At 32.1% G+C, this 24,353-nt stretch overlaps 4 protein-coding genes across 6 annotated transcripts; 2 read left to right on the forward strand and 2 right to left on the reverse strand.

The window, feature by feature from the left end:
* Positions 1-670: 670 nt before the first annotated feature.
* LOC105667453 (uncharacterized) lies at positions 671-2,437 on the reverse strand. Its single transcript, XM_012359257.2, has 2 exons — positions 1,990-2,437; positions 671-1,701 (listed from the first exon to the last, which is right to left on the reverse strand). The coding sequence occupies exons 1-2, from the start codon at positions 2,089-2,091 to the stop codon at positions 826-828; spliced, it is 978 nt and encodes a 325-aa protein (XP_012214680.1). The 5' UTR covers positions 2,092-2,437; the 3' UTR covers positions 671-825.
* A 1,160-nt stretch (positions 2,438-3,597) lies between these two features.
* Baldspot (elongation of very long chain fatty acids protein baldspot) lies at positions 3,598-13,203 on the forward strand. Of its 2 annotated transcripts, none has more exons than XM_012359276.2 (3): positions 3,598-4,197; positions 7,762-8,123; positions 12,201-13,203. In XM_012359276.2, the coding sequence occupies exons 2-3, from the start codon at positions 7,798-7,800 to the stop codon at positions 12,751-12,753; spliced, it is 879 nt and encodes a 292-aa protein (XP_012214699.1). In that variant the 5' UTR covers positions 3,598-4,197; positions 7,762-7,797; the 3' UTR covers positions 12,754-13,203. The 2 variants fall into 2 exon arrangements, with proteins under 2 accessions (XP_012214699.1, XP_012214700.1); XM_012359277.2 differs by lacking the exon at positions 3,598-4,197 and adding an exon at positions 4,223-4,394.
* Positions 13,204-15,724: 2,521 nt separating this feature from the next.
* On the reverse strand, positions 15,725-19,143 carry LOC105667464 (transmembrane protein 242). The gene is made up of 3 exons (XM_012359271.2): positions 19,005-19,143; positions 17,635-18,011; positions 15,725-17,174 (listed from the first exon to the last, which is right to left on the reverse strand). Exons 1-3 carry the CDS (start codon positions 19,141-19,143, stop codon positions 17,169-17,171), a joined length of 522 nt encoding a protein of 173 aa, XP_012214694.1. The 3' UTR covers positions 15,725-17,168.
* A 40-nt stretch (positions 19,144-19,183) lies between these two features.
* Positions 19,184-23,844, forward strand: vimar (visceral mesodermal armadillo-repeats). Of its 2 annotated transcripts, XM_012359269.2 has the most exons (10): positions 19,184-19,326; positions 19,433-19,570; positions 19,812-20,045; positions 20,649-20,815; positions 20,945-21,176; positions 22,043-22,189; positions 22,259-22,654; positions 22,819-22,951; positions 23,009-23,277; positions 23,524-23,844. In XM_012359269.2, exons 1-10 carry the CDS (start codon positions 19,320-19,322, stop codon positions 23,673-23,675), a joined length of 1,875 nt encoding a protein of 624 aa, XP_012214692.1. In that variant the 5' UTR covers positions 19,184-19,319; the 3' UTR covers positions 23,676-23,844. The 2 variants fall into 2 exon arrangements, with proteins under 2 accessions (XP_012214692.1, XP_012214693.1); XM_012359270.2 differs by lacking the exon at positions 23,524-23,844 and having other exon boundaries at positions 22,995-23,218.
* Positions 23,845-24,353: the final 509 nt, after the last annotated feature.

Genomic DNA, 24,353 nt, shown 5'->3' on the forward strand with positions numbered 1-24,353 from the left:
AAAAGATGCAATAAATAATAATTTTGCATTAAATTTTTATTTATATATCAGATTGGCAAGTTTATATAAAAGTTAACTCATCCCCTTAAAAAATAGTTTATTATATAATTTAACATTATTATACTTGACATATATTAGTGCTATATGCTATTGTTATATTAATACTTTTTGTATTTTTTTTATAATTGTTTTGTTTGAAAACATGTTTTATGTTTTCATAGATCAACACAAGAATTACTAATATAATAATAATATACAGTTCTAGTATATGTTTAATGCAATATTATTAAATATAAAAGTACAAAATATATATAAAAATATTAATAATTGTGTGAAAGTATACTTTCATAAAATTAACGTAAAAATATAATTATCCATTGCATTCAATGCAAATATATGACACGCTACCAAGATTTCTTGGAAAAAAAAGATATTCTCTGCAAGATAACATATACATATGCTTTTATATTTTATATACTTGTAGCAAAGGTGAAAAAAAATATATTTAAAAATTTGACGAAAGTATAAAATCAAATTCCATAGATTACATATTATGTACACAAATGATATGTTACATGATAGGTTGCATTATTCACGGGTAAATGTAAACTGTTATACTTAGTTTACGCCCAACGACTCTGTCTATAATCACAAAAAGAAAAATAGATCATAACATGAGAACGCTTTTTTTCACTTTATTTTATGAAAAATTATATAAATTAAAAATATATTCGACATATAATTTCTAAAGTATATCAGCCTTGTCAGTGTTTTCCATCGCTCTGGAAACTTTGGCCCCGGTCAAAGTATCAATTAACGATAAGATTACAATTCGTCACAAAATTTCGCCTTGGATATCTCCGAGAATTGCCCAGCTTCATGAATCGCAGGCTCTGTCTCAGTTTCCGCGAGAATTTGCCGTAACCATTGTTGCACTTGTATCGGATGTTCATAATTTTTGTCTTTTTTCCTCGAGCATCTAATTGATTCAATGTCATCATAATGCGAAACAACTTCCTTGTCGAGTTCTTGCAAATTAGCTTCCATCCCTTCACTCGTCAAAATATCTAACCCGCAGGATTCTGCGGTCTCATAAGATATCTCAAACGGCTGTACATTACGCGAATATATCTTGCTGAAGGTATGCAAACCATCTAAGGATACATGTGTTAGTCCAAGTTTACGTTTTATAATTAAAAGCGGCGAACATCCTGACAAGAACAGAGTATCGTTGAAAGTCATCAATGCCTTGTCTTTCATATTCTGTGAATCTTGCAACTGATTCTCAGGGAGGAAAGCAGAAGGTAAGCTTAAGATACGTAAAATTCTGCAGTCAGATTTGAAATCCTTGCAACATGGAAAATTTAAGTCATCTCTAATTTTCTGGCATGTGATTGATTTATCAAAACTGACATGGTCCTTGTTAGCATCCTGATAGTCAGCAACCTTGTATGGCTCCACATCCTTCACTGTGATACCGTTCAATCCATGTATCTCAATATTACCAAATTGGCTTATCCGTTTCTTCAGCTCAGTCCTATCATTCAAAATTATTATCGACGATGGTAAGAAATTTAATGAAGTCTCTACCAGTGAGAGTTGTTGCCTGTGGATGGCTTCCGCTTGTCGAAGTAATTGCTTTTCTCTAGACTGCAGAACTTTTGTCAGTTCCTCAAAGCAATTTCTGATCTCTGTCTCAATCTGTAAATTGTATTTTCTTCATGATTCTATAATTAAAAGGAGATACGGAAACTTCTTCATAACCCTTAACTATTTAATCGATATTTTATTATCTCTCAGAATATATCTTCTTGTATCCTAAACTTTATCGACGATCAAAAGCTTTGTTCATAATATGCTGTTTAATTACATACATTATATTATATCAGATATATAGCTTATATGTATACGTTATACATACCAAAATAAAAGTAATCTAGCAAGTTTACACGTACATAACAGTAATATTGAAACTTGTGGTCAATATACCTGAGCAGATCTTTCTTCCAAGAACCTCCGCTTGTTCGCAATCAGTTTTATTCGTGACTGATTGTCTTCGTTGTCAAATGACTGACTTTGCTTGCCTATCATGTTAGCCCTTACTCCAATTCAACAACATCGAGATGAACAGTAATACTCCGTAACTATTAAAGTTGTGCCGCATGAAAATAATTCGCGTAACAATTATACGTATGCACACCAGGCATCAATAACGTCTTACACTCCAGATTGACAATTATTCAAGCCGTGTGCATCATAACATGGGACAATATTTGATATCTAAGTGTTTGACATGTGTAAAAAATTACATATATACGAAATTAAAATAATAACAACAGCTCATACCAGTAAATTAATTGATAAAATTGAATTTTTCGATTTTTTATCAACAGTCATAATGCAAAAATATACTTAGACTCGACGCGTTTGTCTCGAAAAGGCCTTGTGGCTTTTGCACATTGGACGCAATGGGCGATGAGCGATAAAGCGATATCCAATGAGAGCTCTATTTTTCCGGAAAAATAGAGCTCTCATTGGATATTGCTAATCGCGTCCAGTGTGCAAGAGCACCATTAAACTGAAAGTGTGAGGCCTTAGGGCCATTATACAATGCGTCGCAAATGCTCCGATACCATTCGCGAATGGGCACATTCAGCGGAACAAACCGCTCAGTAGCAATCGAACGTGATTAGCTCTTACTTTTAGAGCCAACAAATCGACAGCGTCATCCAGCAGAAAATCTAGTACCTCTGCCCAACTATTGGCCGCATTTAACGGACTCAACAGTTGGACAAAGTTACTAGATTTTCCGCTGAATGACGCTATTAATTTGTTGGCTCTAAAAGTAAGAGCCAATCACGTTCGATTGCTACTGAACGGTTTGTTTCGCTGAATGCGCCCATTGAGTCCGCTGAATGCGGCCATTGCCTCGTCTTACCAGAAATAACTAGAAATAGCGCTTTTCAATTAGCAGTTGCCATTCTTCGCGACTGGAAATGGGGCATTTGTGACTCATTGTAGAATGGCCCTTACATTTTTAACGTTTTTCGAGTGAACAGATTTTAATCCGTCCGGGATCAATTATTACGGGATCAACTATGAATTTAAGTCTTTTATTGGCGGAAACGATGCATCGATGACATCATTAATCAACTTTGAATCGATCAAAATCCGTTCTCGCGAAAACGCTGTTATATATAATACATACTTTTATTTTAAAGATGAACTCTGTGTATAAGAACCGACAAAATACCGACAATTCTCTCAACGTACAAAAGAAAGCCAAACAAAAAAATAGTACAGTCAATTGTGTATACTTACAATAGATGAGACGAGTCGCTACAAGCGATACGAAACAGGGATATCCATTGTTGCAAATAGCAATAGTGTAATAGACTTAAAGGGAGATAAACAATTCTCAACTATGTTAAGATCATCTCTTTTTCAATCATGGCTATAAACCACCTGTGGTCTATTATGAAAAAAAGCTTATTCCAGCATATTACATAATTTAATAATTGGTATTTGGACAGGGGAAAGTAATGGAAAGATAGATGTCACTCTTTCCGCGACAGGGTTATCACAGCGACATCGAGTGTGGAAGGAGACGAGTATGCGGCACAAGGTACGAGACGACATGCGGCAGTCTCGCGCGGCTCGTCTGGTAGTGGTTACGAGTATGGCGAGTTGATTGAAAGGGCGACGACGTTAGGGGCACGTTTTTCTGTACATAACACATATATACACACATCACGTACACATAGAAAGTATCAGACGATCGCTCGCGACAATAAAACTCGCGCGAGGAAGATTTGATTATTTTGTGCGATTCGGTGAAAGAAATTGTTGAGAGAGAGAGAGGGAGAGGGAGAGAAAGAGAGAGATCGAGAGCAATCCTGAATCACTCGACGCGAGAAGCGACTTTTTTTTCGCATTTATTTATCTATCGATTGTACACTCGTGTATCAAAAAGGCGCCGGTGCTACTGCACACCCGCCCGCCCGGTGATTCGCGTTCCAATAGGAAGTGGCCTTGCCCACGTCGAATATACGCCGGCCGCGACACAAATTCCCGCTTAGGGTTTGACATCTCTAACTCAACTCCACTCCACTCCAAGAGATCGAGTTCGACGACACAACGAGGCATCATACACCGTCTTATACGTTACTCTCGGTCGACACTGAATATTCGCAAAAGGTATAGCATCAAATACGTATGCCTGTATTTGTATATGAATGCATTCTCTACCTACCTACCTACCCAACACACGCGCGTGCCGCGCGGGTATGTATGTGAAGTTACTTTCTAGTGAGGAAACAAGTACTTTTGAAGCCGTAATAAGCAGCGATATTCAAAATCGCGTTTAGTTGGATTTTTAACTGCTACATAGAGAGGTAATTATTGCTGATGAGATAAATGTTGCTGTAATTTGCGAACTATTCGAATTTAAACAAAATTTTTAACATAAGATCGGACTGTGAAAATCGTTTGAGGAATTAATTTGTGTCGCGATTTCTGTGTTCTATGTGCTATGTGGAAAGCAACCATATGCACTTGTGACTTGAACGAAATGAATTGAACACCTCTTCCTACATAGTATAGGTGTGCGTATGCATGTATAAATCGGGAGTCAGTCGGTAAGAACTTGACGAACGAACTTCGACGTAAAGTTGCTTTAATATTTTACATCTGTTGCATGTCTAATTTTTTATACTCGTACTCGACATTGTGTGGTAAAAAAGCCGAAGCTATAAGTATACGCTATAAATGTCAATTTAATGATTTGTGAATAATTTTCCAAGTTTTTTCCTACTATTCGATTCGATCCTATCAGATGAAATTTTTTAGTTAATACCATATACGCCGTATATGTGTACATTTACATTTTACTTTTATTCACCTGTTGAAAATATAATGGCAACACAATATTCGTTATTTAATTCGTCAATTAATTCGTTAATTAAAAATTATTTATTATTATGAACTTTATTATAAACTAAACATCAAATAAATAAATGTGCGTTATACACAGAGAGCTACAATATTACAAACTAATACGAATTTCATTGGAGAAAATATTTGTAACTAATATTTCTTCTAAATCGACGATAAAGGTAGAAAGAAAATTTCTGCTTGCAGCTGTGTATTTTAAATATTTACGTCAGAAGCGAAAAATTGTGATTTGTGTTTTGCATTGCATTTCGATGTAAATTAGTTTTTCCATATGCCACCATTTATATTATTATTCATGAGGTAAGCTAAGTAAACTCACTTTCTTATTACCTTACATTAGTTAAAAGAGATACGCGTATAATGCAATTTGCAAAATTTCCTTTTTCCTATTTCATTTCCTTAATTTTTTTATATTTTATAGTTTAAAAAATTTGTTTAACTTTTGTATGTAAATACTCATTAAAATTACTACTACTACTACTACAAAAAACAAGTAATTATCAAATTGCAGATGTCAGAGTGATTTGTGTAATGCAATGATCACGTGTTACAACAGTTTTAAGTTAATAACATTTGTTAATAAATTTTATCATTATTAACAATGAACAATTTCTTTGTCAAAATTAATAAGTACTGCAGTACAAAATATAAAAGTATATATATAAAAGTATAAAAAGTAATCTATAAACATAAAAAAATGTTAATCATTAAATCATTAAACTTTAAAATTGAATCAGCGATCTATGCTTAGATCTTGTGTGCGCGGATATTCAGAATAAATGATAAAATAATATATATAAAATTTTTAGGATTTTGTGAATGTTTTAACATGTGATCTATATATACTTTGACATATTGACATTATCAGGCGCCGCGGAAGTATTTTTCATCTGAGGGGGCAAAATTTATAAAGAGGATACATAATACATTTATAATATGTATACATATGTATATATATGTGTGTGTGTGTGTGTGTGTGTAATTCAAACACCAAATAATAGGCCACTTAGTGGGTAGTATAAATATACGAAAAATAATTTGTTCTAATTAATTTAATGCGCTTAATTTTCTTCATTACTCGTGTATTTTCTTCGTGTACTTCAATTGAACGAGTAAATAGTAAAAAAAAAAAAAAAAAAAAAACCATTTTTCCATCTTTGATGTAAATATTTGATACTCAATATTTTTGATCATGAAATACCTGAAGAAAACAGAAAAATTTCAGGGGGGACTACGTCCCCCCTGAATTATCTCTGGGTGGACGGTCGCCCCCTCTGCCCCCCCCCCCCCCCGGTTCCGCGGCGCCTGGACATTATAAATGTAATTAATGTAAAAATTGTTTTTTAAATTATTCTTATTATAATACAATTGAGATTGTAATAATCATGATCGTACTAATTATAAATTATAATGAATAGATTACGAATGCACACGCTTAAAAGGCATTCTGCAACTTGTATTCTCAGCCTTTTTCTCTTCTCTCGAACAATACAGCAATCTTTTTTTAATTGTTTATGAAAATTCATCAATCAATCGAATCAATCGATAACATGTTCGTCAGACAATATTTTTATTTCAATTTCAATTTTTTGTAGTGGAGATGATGCTAGCTTTGCAGACAGGAGAAATTAATATTTAAAAACGAATTGAAAACGAATTAGGCTGCCAAAGAAAAAAACTATGTTCTTGATATTGAATTTTTCTTTTTTTACTAGTATATTTCTATCTTATTAAAATGTTTCAATTTTTAGAAATTGGTTACAACATAATTCTAACCAATATCTACTTCAATTATGAAATTCAGACTCGTTGTCTACATTTTTTTGCCAGTCAGCAAATAAATTTTTATTTCAATGTTATCTTTAACTTTATCATTGGTATGCATTATACGATACATTTCAATGTCACTCGTGACTCTATTCCAAAGAAGCAATGGATAGTACAATTACTATTAACCACTTGTTTACTTGCTTGTCTGTTTTCATTTGCCGCAGCCAACAATTGTAATAATTTCGACTCCATATTCTACAACGGACATGGAACAGAAATTTTTAACTGATTTTAAGAATATATGGATCATATGTTAAAACCGTAAAAATTTCATAGATTGTTTTAATGCTTATTCTGAATATCTGTACGAAACACTCAGATATAATTCTCTGATTAGAAAAGTTTAAAAAAAGTTATTTAATTTCTATATCTACATAGAGTTTTATGGAAAATCGTGTACTACAGCAATTTTTTATATTAGTTTGTAATATTGTACTCTGCTTAATCTAAATCCAAATTTGGTGTTTCAATATGAAATGAGAAATGCATTACTCTTAAATTTCAACGGCTTTCAGTTATTTGTACTGTCAATACTTACTACTACAATACGCAATGTACGGACGGGGACGTCATTGATGCCTTCCCATTTTTATATAGTATACGTTACGTACCACGTCTGTATATACATTGACGAGATTTCAATATTGCGTATCAATCACCGCACATATCGTGAGTCTCACGCTGTTGCGTGTCTCACAGACTAGCACAAAGAATCATTCTATCGCTAATCAAATTTAATAAGAAATCTAATACTACTTTTTATTAATTTATTTGAGAAATTAATAGCCAAAATCTCAAGTCAAATAGTGCAATTTTATGTAACATGTTCGGATTTGAAATAAATTTCAAAACGAGTTAGTCCAGCTTTCTCTTAATAAATTCCGAGAAACTTGTAGACTTATAAATGTGAATCCAATCAAATCCAAACAAAATCGTTTTACCTCTAAGTATGTATGTATATATCCATGCTTGTTACAGACACAGCCGCAAGTAACGACTTGAAACGCATCAAAGATGAATAAAGTAGACTATATGGAAGTGACCCTCCCGAATTATTCCTACATCTTTAATTTTGAAGAGACATTCAAGCATCACGAGACCAAACAATGGATGATGAAGAACTGGACAAACGGTTTCTATTACTGTGGATTGTATATGATTCTAATATTTGGCGGACAACTTTATATGACCAGCAGACCTAGATTTGAACTCAGGGGAATACTATGTCTTTGGAATACACTATTGGCTACTTTTTCTATTATCGGTTTTACGAGAACTGCACCCGAATTGATTCACGTCCTTAGGCATCACGGACTACACCATAGCATTTGCATACCAAGGTTAGTTTATTTTTTTATCCCATTATCATATTAAGTTTTACAGATAAAGGAAAATTATCCTTTATTCCTTGAAATTCTGCTTAATTTCCTACTATTGTAAGAAGTTATAGACACACATAGATTTATTTATGAAAGAATAAAAGTTTACCTTTTTCTTCTTCTTTTTTAGTATAAACAGAGTTTAAATATTGAATACATAGCAAAAAAATATTGTGTATGTGAAATAAAAAGTTCACTCTACTACATTGCATATCGATATTAATTTATACGCCACTATTGCATTTCTATTAATTTCAAATAAATTGAAAATTCGCTTCTTTTTTATTCTTCATCGTTAAAAGAAGGAAAAAAGGAGAAAAAAGTACGCGTTAATTTGTATCTACACCGTGTATCCAACAAAAAGGAACTTGATGAAACTAATCAAGATTTATGTAATATTTTTTTCCTAACCGATGAAAAACAGATAGAAAAAAACTTTTGAACGTTTTTGAAATTAGCTGCAAGACAAAATAATATGAATAAATGAATAAATGAAAAATCGCGGACATCAGAATGATTTGCACAGTCAGGCGATTGCGTAATCATGTTGTGCATAATTTCAAGCAAATGGTTCTTGAATCCGAATGTAATTTTGCACAAATGTTTGCGTAAAGTTTTACTAATTGTATACGAATAATTTGAGTATGAATATGCACATACGCACGCGCGCGAATATATATGAATATATACACGGAAAAAATTTTATATCAAAAATTATTATGTACGGCATTAACCGCGGACCGAAAGTTTTTACTATGTTTCACATGTGAAAAACATAGTAAAAATTTTTATAATTTCTTCATGGTCCACGACTACTACCGTACATAGTAATTTTTGATATAAAAATTTTTCCGTATATATATATATCCCCCCTTTCCATAATTATGTGTATGTATATATATATATATATATATATATATATATATATATACATATATACATGAATAACACCAATTGGTGTTTTTTTCCAAATTTACACATACTGGACATGACCCTTTACACATACGCACGCACGCACACGCACACACACCAGTGCATATATTATATATAAAAGTGCTTAGGTCTTAATATGACTCGTTTTTAATGTTAAAATTTAATTTGGTTGTCGTGAGGAAAGAAAACGAACTTTAATCTTTAAACAAATAACAATGATAAAGAATATAAGATAAGAATCAAAAGCATAAAAATTTTATATCAAAAATTATTATGTACGGCATTAACCGCGGACCGAAAATTTTTACTATGTTTCACATGTGAAAAACATAGTAAAAATTTTTATAATTTCTTCATGGTCCACGACTACTACCGTACATAGTAATTTTTGATATAAAATTTTTTCCGTATATATATATATATATATATATATATATATATAAAATTTTTACTATGTTTCACATGTGAAAAACATAGTAAAAATTTTTATAATTTCTTCATGGTCCACGACTACTACCGTACATAGTAATTTTTGATATAAAATTTTTTCCGTATATATATATATATATATATATATATATATAAAATTTTTACTATGTTTCACATGTGAAAAACATAGTAAAAATTTTTATAATTTCTTCATGGTCCACGACTACTACCGTACATAGTAATTTTTGATATAAAATTTTTTCCGTATATATATATATATATATATATATATATATAAAATTTTTACTATGTTTCACATGTGAAAAACATAGTAAAAATTTTTATAATTTCTTCATGGTCCACGACTACTACCGTACATAGTAATTTTTGATATAAAATTTTTTCCGTATATATATATATATATATATATATATATACGGAAAAAATTTTATATCAAAAATTACTATGTACGGTAGTAGTCGTGGACCATGAAGAAATTATAAAAATTTTTACTATGTTTTTCACATGTGAAACATAGTAAAAATTTTCGGTCCGCGCGAAATTCTGACAAGCTGATTGATAAATTTTAAGCCTTTCCCATTCAAATACTATAGTAGCCTCGACATTTTGGTATTAAGATTTTCGTCTCCAAATGACCTCAGGAATGTGCTATTAACGGGTGATACGGTAAGTCTGGGACACCCTGTATATATATATACATACATGAATAACACCAATTGGTGTTTTTTTCCAAATTTACACATACTGGACATGACCCTTTACACATACGCACGCACGCATATGCACACACACCAGTGCATATATTATATATAAAAGTGCTTAGGTCTTAATATGACTCGCTTTTAATGTTAAAATTTAATTTGGTTGTCGTGAGGAAAGAAAACGAACTTTAATCTTTAAACAAATAACAATGATAAAGAATATAAGATAAGAATCAGAAGCACGGTTGTCGTCGAAGCGCAACAATCAAAAAATTATTTAAAACATTCATATTCTTCATTTAATATATAAATATTGAAAGTAAAATAAAGAAGGCTCTTACGATTTAATAATCACAGATATGAAAAAGGAGCTTAGAGAGCCAACGCTAAGTCTTGGTGCGATTAAATCAAAATCTGTATTAAATTATAAAAACAGAAATATACATATCCAAACATTTTGGCCTAACATGAAGCCATCTTCAGTGTCAACAAAAATAAGTTTGAACATGAAAGTACGCTAGTCGTTACAATAAAACTGATGTTAAAACGATGTAAAATATGGAAATTAGAACTAAACGTAATAGTAAGCTTGTATCAATGTCATGTAGAACCGTAACAATGATAACATTAACGTTCGAACTAGCGATTTTGTAACATGTATTATCCTTTTCCATTCTTGAGCGTGAAAAACAGCGATATGGAACAGTTATTTTTAAATTCTCATCATGTTTTTTATCTCTCAACTATTACCACAACTGTTTTATACTTTGCTCTTTGACTTAATTTAATTTTCGTTAACTCTGTTACGGTTCTACATGACGTTAATACAACCCTACTATCGCGTTTAGTTCTAATTTCCATTTTATATCGTTTTAACATCAGTTTTATTGTAACGATCAGCGTACTTTCATATTCGAACTTATTTTTGTTGACACTGAAGATGGCTTGATGTTAGGCCGAAATATTTGAATATGTATATTTGTGTTTTTATAATTTAATACAGATTTTGATTTAATCGCACTAAGACATAGCGTTGGCTCTCTAAGCTCCTTTTTTCATATTTGTGATTCTATAAATATTCATTTCTTGATTTTGTTAGTTGTTTTCACGAAATCTGTATAACAAGTAATAAACTTTGGAGTTTATTACTTTTCATATATAAAATACTCAAAGAAAAGTACGTTTATTTGCGCGCGCGCGCGTGTGTGTGTGTGTTTTACACGATTTCACGATATTTATTTCTCTCATGTCAATTGAATGATATTTCTTCAGAGCAATTAGTTATTATTAAGTTATTATTAAATTATCATTAAGGTAAGAAAAATTTTGAAAATTTTAAAATAGTTTTCACGCTTGAGAAAACTGACTGTATATTGTCATTCTTAGATTGCATAAATTTTAATAGTTACATTCAGTTATTATCATTTATTTGAGAATTTTTTTTCTTTAAACAGGTGCAAATATTTTATTTCTTCATACGAAAATTATCACCTTTTAAAACCTAATTATTTTGAAAATAATTATTCAACAACACCTTTGTACTTTTTTCAAATATTTCGTCTATTTGATGAAAATATAATCGAGAGAGAAATGAAAATTTTGGAGAAATATTCTTCTATACTTTAGTGTTTCTCTATAAATTACTTTTTACAGAATTTATAATAAGAATAATTTTTTTTAAATTCACCTCTGACACACAAATCGTGAAAGTATAAAAAGTATAATCCCATTATTCACTCTTTGTAATGTGTAAGTACGTCTTGAAATTACTTTCAAAGTTAATTCATCATAGCTTCATGTTTCGTTGTAATATTAGTTGCGAACAATTTTTAAATCGGTCAGTAAATCTGAATAAAATTTTGCATGGATATTTATTAGACTTTTGTTAGTGTACGCGAGAAATTTGATCCGGCTGACAATATTTCTTTCTTAACAATCGTGAATTTGATTGCAGCTTTATCGAACAGAATTGCGTGTCGGGCTTTTGGACATGGATGTTCGTGTTATCAAAGCTACCCGAGCTCGGCGACACCATCTTCATCGTATTGCGTAAACAACCGCTCATCTTTCTACACTGGTATCACCACATCACCGTTTTATTGTACTCCTGGTTTTCGTACTCGGAGTACACCGCATCCGCACGATGGTACGTTGTGATGAACTACTGTGTGCATTCGATTATGTACACTTACTACGCGCTCAAAGCAATGCGGTACCGACCACCGAAAGCGATTTCCATGGTGATCACCGCCCTGCAGCTCGCTCAAATGGTGATCGGCTGCGCCATCAACATATCCGCCTACCAGTACCTGGAAAGTGGCAAAGTGGACTGTCACATCACTCGCATGAACATCCGCTTCAGCTTCGCGATGTACTTCAGCTATTTCGTTCTGTTCGCGCAATTCTTCCACAAGACGTACCTGGCCGGGAAGAAAGCCGACAAGAAGCATTTCACTAACAGCGCACCCGGTCACATCGGCTATAACGATAAACTCAAGGCCAACTAAGGCGGTAACCGGCACATCCAGGGCGCCTGGGCGTCCTTCTATTTCTTCTTCGCTCTCTTACTCTTTTTCCATCTTCTTTCTCCTTCCCCTCCCTTCCCTTCCCCCTCTCTTTCTCTGTTTCTTTCTCACGCCGCTGGTCGACGTAGCCATACATCCAGGATCTATTTGTGCTAGGAAACATCTTCTAACATGACTAACGGCTTCTAGAATTCACGCGTTCGATGGCTAATGAAGCTTTTTGGTGCAATTGGTGCGACTTTTATAAAAATAACTCTAGTATATTATTTTCTTTCCTTTTTCACTTAAAAGTTATTTTGTTGAATAGTAATTATTGGATATATAAAATTCAAATAAAATTGTGTTAATTATATTTAATACTGTGGTTATTATTAGTTATTATATAAAATTATAATCATATAACATTATACAAAATAAATTGTATTAATTTTATGTATAGATATTTATTTTTCAAACACGTTTGTTCAAACATGTCTTTATGTCAACTTTGACTAGTAACAAATAAATACGTAATTGTCATACGTATTTGCGAATTAAAATTTTTATCGAGAAAAATATTCTAGGAATATTATTAATTAATTTTTGAGTTTCCGAGAAAATATGGATCCGTCATTGCACGCATTGGCATCTTTGGATGCAAATTGTTAGAATTGTTACTAAAAAGTTTTAAATTACATAGAGCCTAAAGTACACAAGACAGCTCTAAATTTTTAGAATGTGTAGGTACGGCTAAATGCATGGGGTTACTAGAGGATGTAGATTAATTCTAAAATTCATATACAAAATATCCTGTTTTAATTTTTCCACGCGATTTCCTTCCGAATCTAGGGATTATAAAAAAAAGAAAGAAAAAAGAAGAAAAAGACAACTTACTCTGTTCACGGAGGAAACCATCTAATGAGCATTACTCTGTTTCAGGTGAAGACGCCTGGGAGATTTTTTACATTTCCATTTATTTTAGATAAAAATCCATATTTTTTATTGTACAATTTTTTTTCTATTCACGAATTCAAACAACTTTTGTTTGAAACATGTTAAATAGTATTTATATTAGAATGCAATTCCAATTAGGGGGAAAAAGTGAAAAAAGTGTTTTTTTTTCTTGTATAAAATATAAATATAAAGAGCCGTTAAGAGCTATGCCTATTTTGGTCGACTCTCATTCGCATCTAATTCGCAGTTTTCTTAGTCACCGTGTGTATGTGTAAATACAAGTTTAAGTATATGTATGAGCGCAGTGAACTCAAGTCCGTGGGTTTGTTAAAATAACTGCGCGGTTCAATCATTCTTGCGGTGTAAGTTAAAATATCCTTCGAGTTTTACAAGTGGCCTCATCTGGAAGGGTTTTCGTCATTCGTCGAATTCACGTGAAATTTCACTTTTTACGCGTTTCCGTTCCTAGGGAAAAATTACATGATTGATGCCCCGACTAGAAAATCCTCCGAACAAAATGAATTTCATGTAAAACATTTTTTGAGAGAACTAGATTTAGATAAATCGGAAAGATTAAAATGGGACGTCTTGTATAAGAATCCACAGAAACATTTGAATTTTAATCCTATAGACTCTACAAACGTATTTCTTAAACTCTTTAAATTCTAGAAGCCGTATATCCTAAAAGTCCTCATAGATTTCGGGTGCAACACTTCTCAGGATCCTTATATTTTAGGATTCGTAAGGCAGGACTTATGGAGCACAAAATCCCCGAGTCCATAGATCCTAAGATATATTTCAGGTACACGTATTTCTAAGGATTCTTATATCCTGAGATCTACCTTAAGGACTCGTAAAACAATGAATTCGCGAATTGTCAAATTACAAAATTTAGAATTCATATTTTGCGGAATCTCTAGATCCTACGATCCATCGATCTTAATGTAGGTTTTTCAGGATTCTTAGATCGTAGGATGCATAGATCCTAATCGAGCATCCATAGCCAATTAGCGTCCGCTTGTGCGCGGAAAATATTCTGGGAAGGAGGCTCGCTTGAGAGAAGCGATTCTCCTTTTCATTTTTTATATGTAATTAATAAAGAGCTACTTTTGCATTGCTGCAGAAGCGCGCACATCTACGCGCGTTTCTCAGGTTCGACCGGCTGTTGCACAATTGTTATTATGGTTTTGTTACTAGCTATATCTTTTGCAATTGAATATTGATATTATTTAATAATAATTTATAAGACCAGATATGTGTAAATAATAATTTCTTATTGTAAATATCCTGCACAACCTACCCCACACACATGCATATACAATCTTCAAATTCGAATCTAACATCAGAATCTTAAAATTCAAGAGACCATTATTTTCATAAAACCCCAAATAAAATTTATTTATCGTACTCTAAAATTAAAAAATTCACATGTAATTGGATCAACAATTATTTCTAAATTGAAATATATTGTAGATTTTTATTTTTTATTGAATTACAAAATTCAGTAATTTTTATTTTCAAATTAAAGATTCCTAATACTAAAAGTTTTTCATACAAAATCTACTGTTTGGATTTCTAATTGCCAAATACTTATAGCTCATTGTTTGTAAATTTAAAACGTCGACTTCGAATTTGAATTTAGCATTTAAAAAACTCCACGGATATATAATGATTTTTTTAATAATAATAAAAATTACCTTTAATAGAGAGGGAGAAGGAGGGAGGGAGCGAGCGCGAGAGAGAGAGAGAGAGAGAGAGAGAGAGAGAGTGTGTGTGTGCGTGTGCGCGCGCGCGTGTATGTAAAGTGTTTTTATTTTTTACTACTTAAAGTGTTAAATGATATTAACACGTGATACGTAGATCCACATTTGCCTTAAAAGGAAAATGTCTTAGAGTCATCGTACAATTAATCAAATTAGCACTTTGGAAATGCAAGTCTTGACCTAAATAACGCGTACAGGAATGTGCTGAGAAATGTGCTCTGTGCTATTGTTTGGAATGAAGCCGGAAAAATTAAGAATACGATCGAACAACTTGCCTTTATTACAAATTCGAATCATCAAAAAATTTCATTATTTTATACTATTTTTACTTTTTCGTATACTTTATTGGTGAATTAAGCGTAAAGTAGTTTGCATATTGATAAAGTAAATTCTTATTGTTAGAAAATATAAAAATATTTGTACCGTGTAACTTAAATTACGTTAAAACGTTTTTCAAAGATGCACCAAATGTATTGTTAATTGTGAAAATACAAATCAATATTGCGACGATATTAGAATATTTATGACTAATAACTTGTTAAAATTATTTTTTATTATTAATTATTGTTCATTATTATTATTCTGAGTTTTCGGTTCTCTGAAGTTGATTCGCAAAATGAAATTACTACTATTAGTAATATCACACTCGCCGTAATATCTGTAATTTGCATTTTTTTACACGCTGATAATTATTTACTATTACGCCATTGCTTCTTATGTGATCCTTGATCATCATCCAGTATCTTGCAGTTCTTTTTATCAAGTGTACATGCAATCAATCTCACGTGCGTAATCTTAAGTCGAATAACGAACGCACAAGCTCAATCTTCTCTTGCCGATCTTATTTTAAAATATTATGATTTGTGCAAATTATGCTTCACAGAACGTGTTGATTTTCCTTTTCATTAACAAAACATGCGATCTTTTGTATACGTGAAATCTCGATAAAATAAATTTATTCGCTGATTAATTCTAATATGATTAAAAAACTAATAACTGAATATGATTCTAATATAATTAAAACTAATAACTAAATTTCAATAAGTTTTTGTATTTTTAATTGGTTCGTCAAAGATAGATCTCGTAAAAAACTTATTTCAAATATAACAAACAACAAACCGGTTACAGCAAACAGCAAAATATAATGCAAATGAACAGTAGACCGGATTAGATTGATCGTCGAATTCCGTTCGTCATTATCACGTGTAAACGAACAGAAAAAAAATGGAATATTATATAACAAATAAGTGACAGGTTTCATAATTATTAATTGCACAGTACTTTGTACTTAACTTTTTTAACATGCGCGTTCCATGATTATTACAACCGAAGAATTTTTACTTGTTAATTTAATATTTAAATTTTTTAAATTATTTCGTAAATATAATTAAATACATTTAAGTATAAATGATATAATAAATATATATTCTACAAGTCTTCTTCCAAGTTTGGTCTAACTTGCAAATAAATATGTAAAGTCTCTTTCAACGAGTTTGGTTTCACTTGCAACAACCAATTTAACATTATACGATTTACAATACTTGCAACTTTGTTGACACTCGCAACATGCTGTAAACTCGTACATGATTCGTGCGTATGCGATCGTATGATTTTCCACCGATCACGCGATTTTCATGCTGTCTAGATATCAGCAAATGACCGGTGTATCCAATCGTCAAGTGTTACGTATGCAAATTTTTTTTATTCCTACGAGAAGAAATCACAGAACAAATTATCTCGCGTCATCAATTATACTTATCGCTCACAATTAGTACGTTTTTATTTTTAAAGATAATTTTGCATTATATTTGTATTGTATCACAAAGCAGGTTGGCAAATTTATATAAAAATAAATTCAACTTTAATTAAAATATTTTACATTATACTATATATTAATATTTGTTTCCATATTTATATGTGCTTTATACATCTATTCCCAGCAAAAATTAAAAAAAAATGTTACATAAATGTCCATTAAAAGGTATATCAAATATTACATTATCTATATATATATATGTGTGTGTGTATATACCCACACATGTGCGCGCGCGTGTGTGTGTGGTAAGTAGTTTATGCGTAAAGAAATGCCCAGCCCTGCACTAGATATTTTAAACTTTTAAGAAATTTATTCTATTTAATTATTTTTATTAAAAATTAGATAAATTACCTTCTTATCACGTCCCCAATCTTCTGAAATATATATCAACAGATCTGTTAAGCCCTCGAATTCTGTCCTACTTTGGGATGGATTATTTTTAGGTATTTTTGGTAACAAGGAACCCATCTTAAATTTGAATTCCTCTGCAGTAGTGGCTCCAGAAACCTTCCAGATTGCATAGAAAAATAGGCCACATCCTGTGACAGCATAAAACGAGCCCCAGCCAAGGGCTCGTATTGCCAATGAGGCGCCAGTTTCGTTGACTCCTTTGGCACCAGAGATACCTTTTCCAAAATACTTTGGATCCTGTTTTCTGGCCACTGACACTGCTCTGGCAAAACCAGCAAGGGCAGAGATACTTGTGACAGCGCTTAGAAATAGTGCAGCTATAATAAACATATAAATATTAATATGAGAGAAAATATAAAAAAACAAGTAAAATATATCTATTAAAACATTAGTTTCACAGTCATAAAAGGCATCATTCACAATCATAGCTTGCCATCATCTTCAAGTAATTTCTTGAAGAACTACACCATCTATTATGTTAAATACAAAGTAATACACTTTGCAATGCAACTTTATTGAACTTAAATTAAGGTTAAGAATATATTAGTTATATAATTTTAACTAAAAGTTATTTAACGTTTTTATTGGAAAAAATATTTGTCATTAGTATTTTTTTTTCAATTGAAGAAAAAGAGACAAGAGATATTTGTCAATAGATAAATACTGTCCAAAATTACATCTACAAGAAACAAAATAACAATTGTCAAATCAGATACCAGAATGAGTTGCACAATACAATGACCATGTTTAGCAGCAGTTTTATTTAAATAAATAACATTTAAACCGGTCAGTGAATCCGAACAAATTATTGCACAAATATTCATTCAAAGTTTTGCTAGCACATAAAATTGATTTTGTCATGAAAATTGTGGCTTGAATAATGTTCATTTTCTGTTTTTTCTTTAACAAATTTGTCATTCAATGCCGCAATATATTTTTCAAAAAAAAAAAAACTAATGTTTAAACAAAAAAATTAAACAACTTTCAACTGAATGAAAGAATTATGCTTATATTTTGCACAGATATTCAGAATAAATAATAAAACAATCTATGAAATTTTTATAATTTGCCACTGTTTTTGCAGGTGATTTGTGCAATTTTAAACGTAAAGTACAATACAGTTTTGCCAAGTTTAAATTAAGGTTAGGCCAAGTATCTGCTAAATAATTCAGTTTCTCGTGTGTTTGTTGTCGAGTGATGGAAAACGCATTGCTACTCTAACGAAAAGTGGGGTTAGTTCGCAGTGTAGAACACATGACACGGCGTACGCGAGTGATTATTCTTCGATGTGACTCTTGAATTAAACTCACCGTAAATTTTCTCACTTCGTTTCGTAAACCTTGCAGATTTCGCAGTAATGGACGTTTGCACAACATTATTTGATTCCGCCATCTCGTCCGTTTCTAAATAGCCGATTGTATCTGCCATTTTTAAAGTGCTCAGACACATTCGTTACATGACATGCGAGTAACCATGTATTAATAACTACATCAAAAGATAGTCATAGGCAGGGTTGCAAAACTTTTTCGGCATTTTGTCAGGTAAGAAAAGGCTTGCGGAAAAGCCTTTGAAACAAATCGAATCCGAGCTTTGTGAATTCTCAACGCGGATTCGCCTAGTGAAAAATGGAAGGTATGGACATTCTGTTGTATTTTACTTCATCACTTTTCGTGCAATCTTCTGTTTCGGAAAATGTGCTCTACAGAGTCTTTTTTTTTTATCCCAATGTATGTTGCAGATGAAGCAACGCACAATATCGACAAACTCATTGATGATTTAAAACATGCTGTAAAACTTGAGGCCTCGCAGGATGAGTGTCCTAATATTGTTCAGATATTGAATTCTGTGGTGAATGTTAGCAAAACTTCAATTGAAGGTACAATGCATGTATTGAGTTATTGGATTTTATTAAGTATATCTAAAAGTACATACAAATTAAATTCAATAATCATTAAGAATCATCGATTATTGATCATATATTAAAATATTGGCATATTGTATTATGATTGTAAAAGTTTTATAAATGATTTTATTTATTTTGAATATTTATGCAAAATTAAAATATACAATTCCTATGTAAAATTGTTATTCAGGTAATGATGTACCTACTCTTTCAGAGACCAATAAGCTAGTTATTGATCAAGTTTTTTTGGTGCTATTTGGACACAAGTCTAAACAGATTATAGCAAAAACAGCAAAGGCTATCGCAGAAATTGCAAAGACTGAGAAGGGAAGAGAGAAATGCACCAATGTAAGATTGATACAGACATTGATTAACTTGCTGAAGGAAGAGGATATACACATATTGACACAAACTTCTAGAGCTCTAGGAAACATCTGTTATGAGAATGGTTGTTACAACAGTCACGTCTATTTTTTCATCATAAGTCTTTGTTTTTCTGTCAAGGCAAAGTAGTTTTCCATAGTTTTTTATGTGCAAGGGAGATTGTTTTGCTAAATGAGAGTAACATCAGTTCTACTCAACATTATTCAGAAAATTTTACATCAAGGTTATCTCACATGTGACACGTATCTTTCCTTTTTATATTTATTTTCTATTTATTTGTTTGAAAAAATAAAATCAGTACTAGAGTAAAAAAAATTTTTTTTTGAATAATGTACGTGTAGTCAATATTGTTATTTTTAGCATATTTTTTTGTAGTTTGTTTCTCCAAATCCTGATATGATACGCAGTCGGATTCAAATTCAACATAAAAAAACTAGGGAAAAAAAGTTTGATTTGGCAGGCCACTGTCATTTATTGTGTCTACATGAAAATCATAAACTTTTCTCTTTACGTTATAATTCTGTTAAACAACTGTTGATGATGATTGAATCACTATCAAATGATATCAAACACGGATATTTATATGACTTTTGTAAATGGAAATGCTCTTGTTGTCAAAGAAGGCTAATGAAAAACATATATATATATATATATATATATTTTGTAGAGAGTGGCAAGAAACTTGTCAGAGAGCAAGATGGTTTAAAAGTAATTCTAATAGTGCTGAAGAAAGCTGTTGCATTAAAAAATGCTGAGGGTGCCAGCTTTCTGCGAAATGTGGTCGCTGGATTTTTATTAAATTTTTTGGTGGACCAGGAAGCGTTGCACAAGAAGGTGAAAAATAAATTTTTCCTTTTGAGAGCGCATCGCGATTCATTGATGATGATCTGACGATGTTGACTCTCGGCGATTGTAAAAAGCGATGGTAGATGACAATTTTAATTGTTAGATACACTTTATCAGGCACTAGAGGAGGACACAGTACCGATTATTTGCAGCGTGCTGGAAGAAGACGGGACTAGCGGCGGCGAAGCGGCAATGCACGCGTTATTCATCCTCGGCATATTGAATGACGCAAACATTGTGTTTCTTGATGAGAGATTAACAAAAGTTTTAATTAACATACTGATTAGTGACACTTCTTCTGAATTATCCGAGATGTGCTTGGAACTTTTACATGGTCAAGCGGAGGATGGCAAGTTAATCATAATTTGATTGATATACGATTAAAATCGGATTGTCTAAATCATTTAACGAGTACAGGTTAATAATGTAGTAATGTAATGAATCACATTGGTTAAAACCGTAAAAATTTCACACATTGTTCTATTATTTATTCTGGGATATCGATGCAAACACTTGGATGGAAGTCTCTGATTAATTTAAGAGTCATTTAATTTAATTATTATGTTTGCAATGGAAGTTCTTATGGAAGATGATGTAGACGCAACGTTTGTTGAAAAATTTGCCAAAGGAGCATTGCCAATTAGGTCAAATTTTCTTTGTACAATAACTCTAATGAATACACGTGCGAAACTTTATTTGTATTCACTGATTGTTTGAAAAGCCATTCATTTAAAATTGCAGCAAAATATGATCCTTACGCTATGCCATTTCTGGCATTATTACTATGTTGGCATTATTATTTTATTTCTCGAAATTAATTTCGAGATTAATTTCAAGAAATATTTATATCTAAAAGTTTTCTTTTACAATTGATTAATTCGAAAGCAAAATATTAGTTGGAAATATATTTTTTCCCAGTATATATATATAGAAACATGTACATAATATACATCGATAGACTCGTGTTAATTTTTTATTATAATATTATAACTACCTGCATAAACCAGCTCTGTTTGATTAATTTTAGTACGAAATAAGAAATATATTATTTTTAAATTTCAACGATTTTTTAGCTAATACTTTGTATAGCTGATATATCCTTAAATTGAAAAAAAAAAACTTTAATGTGCAATTAGGTTTAATTAAACTAATGAAAGTGAATTTATAAAAAATTCAAATGAATTAATAACTTTAATAACATAATTCAACTTTTAGAAGAATCAAAGCTGTTGTTAGCCAAGGCAGGAGTATGCGAATTACTCGTAAAACTGTTGGAAAAGCACGGGCCACAGTGCATCGACGAAGAAACACGGTCAATTCTAAAAGTTGCCTGCAATCTAATTGTTCTGATTTTAACTGGAGGTGAATCCTAAAATCTCAAATTTAATCGGTTCAAATCTTATAGATTCTAACGTATTTCTATCTGCTTAGATGACAGTATGAACTTCCTTTACGATAACAGCCAGGGTCCTGTTTACAAAAAGTTGGTTGAATGGCTGGAGAGCATTGACGAAGACTTACAGATTACCGCCGTTTTAGCGATGGGTAACTTTGCGCGGACCGATACACATTGCAAACGTATGGTCGAACAAGGCATTCATAGGAAGCTGTTGAAACTCCTCCAAAGAAACAGCAGCAAATCTGGTGACATCAGATGCCAGCATGCTTTACTCAGTGCGTTACGCAATCTCGTCATACCTGTGGATAACAAATCGCTGATACTCGCTGACGGTCTGATCGATGTGCTCTACCCGATGCTGGACATTCCCACTTTTCCTGTTGTTTTCAAATTGCTGGGAACGCTTAGAATAGTCATAGATGGCCAAAGTAAGCTTCTTTTAATTCTTCAACTCTTAGGAAGTAAAAAGTGCTTCATTACCATAAAAAAAAAAAAATAATAATTTGTATAAAAAAGAGAAAGAATGAAACTTATATTGCGCGGAATTTTTAGGATGCTGCTTATTAACTTTTGTGTTGTGTGCCTATTCTAGGGGAAGCGGCAGTCTCTTTAGGACGACGAGAGGACTTGATCAAACGAGCAGTTGAATGGTGTGGTATCGAGGACCATCCCGGCGTCCAAGGCGAAGCAAATCGATTAATTGCTTGGCTAATAAGCAACAGCAGGTTTGTCTTGACCAACTTGTGACGCAATTCCCAAACTTGATAGATATTTTTTTTTAGGGACAGGCAGATTGCCTTATCGGTCATCAAATACGGTGCGGTACAGCATCTGGTAAACATGCTTCTAGCACAGCATGCATTAATGCAAAACGAGGCGATTTTGGGTCTGACGATATTAACGAGAATTTGTCCGACGGAATCCGAAGAGTTATTGATCGAGGCGGATTTCGGACGCACCATGTGCGAATTCTTCGAAGCGCGCGCTGATAATCTCGAAATACACATCGTACTCAATGCGCTGTCTCTATTGGATAGTGTCGTGCAGTCAGGTAATTCTCTCGAGAATTCATTCTGGAATGAAAAAGACGGACGAAGATTACGTTAAAATCACTCGACATTTTATTTCATAATATTTATTTCACAACTTTATAATATTATAAAAAAAGTTAAGCGTTGAGTGATTCCAACGTGATTTTGTTACTTTTCAACTTAATCATTTTATAAAGTAACAAAATATCTGTACACAATAATAAATTTTATATTTCTTTGACAACATTATACGCCGTTTATTTTAGAGCGGCTGAAAGAGCATCTGAAAAATCGCAGATTGGCGAGCGCGTGCAAAACCTTGCGGTCACATCAAAGTGAAAATAGCATGGAACTACGAACACGCGTCACTACACTGCGAGCGGCGTTGTGCACCGCTCTGGGAACAAGCTTCGATTAAGAATAATTTTAAAAGTTTGGCGTTTACATGTGCTGCCATTCTCATCGTTGTATCTTCCATCATTCCAAAGAGCTGTGCAAATTTCTTTAATGACCAAATCATCGTCAACTTGATCCACAAACTGCAAAATGTATTTTATTTATGGAAAAATATATACTCTATTGATGTACATGCCATTGCCATTAATTTCCCCATCACTAACAATAAGATAAAAACATTTTGTGAATTGAATAAAAGTAAAAAGAAAAAATATTTATTCTATATATCCAGGTATTTATCATCCATAGCTAAAGGACACCCCATTTTTTTTCATATTGCTTCATCATGTTGATCAATTCAAAACACATAGTTTTTAAAGAAAAACACATTTAAAGTTTTAAATAAAAGTATCAAATAAAGTGTATCGAGATATCATTTATCTGCACATCAAAACCCATAAAGGCTGTAGCTTATTTTTTGTACCTCAAAAAACTTGTTAAAAAAGAGCTCATTTTTGTAACTTTAAATATTTAAAAAATATAAATATATATTTTTCAAAGACCTACATAAGAATACCCCCTTAGAAATATGCCCAATCACTTACCCATGTGCATCTTTAGGTGTAAATGACACGCCAAAGTCTCGTAATTACGGTAGTAAATTTCTATGCCATGAACAAAGATTCTGCCGGCATGTTTC

Source organism: Linepithema humile, chromosome 6 (genome assembly GCF_040581485.1).
Source record: "Linepithema humile isolate Giens D197 chromosome 6, Lhum_UNIL_v1.0, whole genome shotgun sequence".
Taxonomy (NCBI): domain Eukaryota; kingdom Metazoa; phylum Arthropoda; class Insecta; order Hymenoptera; family Formicidae; genus Linepithema; species Linepithema humile.

Coding starts and splice junctions, on each gene's coding strand:
- vimar (XM_012359269.2), top strand. Junction 21,177..22,042: donor ACATGGTCAAGCGGAGGATG/GCAAGTTAATCA, acceptor TTCAACTTTTAG/AAGAATCAAAGCTGTTGTTA. Junction 22,655..22,818: donor AATAGTCATAGATGGCCAAA/GTAAGCTTCTTT, acceptor TGCCTATTCTAG/GGGAAGCGGCAGTCTCTTTA.
- LOC105667453 (XM_012359257.2), bottom strand. CDS start 2,091: ATGATAGGCAAGCAAAGTCAGTCATTTGACAACGAAGACAATCAGTCA. Junction 1,702..1,989: donor TGGAAGAAAGATCTGCTCAG/GTATATTGACCA, acceptor TACAATTTACAG/ATTGAGACAGAGATCAGAAA.
- LOC105667464 (XM_012359271.2), bottom strand. CDS start 19,143: ATGTGTCTGAGCACTTTAAAAATGGCAGATACAATCGGCTATTTAGAA. Junction 18,012..19,004: donor ACGAAGTGAGAAAATTTACG/GTGAGTTTAATT, acceptor TGTTTATTATAG/CTGCACTATTTCTAAGCGCT.
- Baldspot (XM_012359276.2), top strand. CDS start 7,798: ATGAATAAAGTAGACTATATGGAAGTGACCCTCCCGAATTATTCCTAC. Junction 8,124..12,200: donor CATAGCATTTGCATACCAAG/GTTAGTTTATTT, acceptor ATTTGATTGCAG/CTTTATCGAACAGAATTGCG.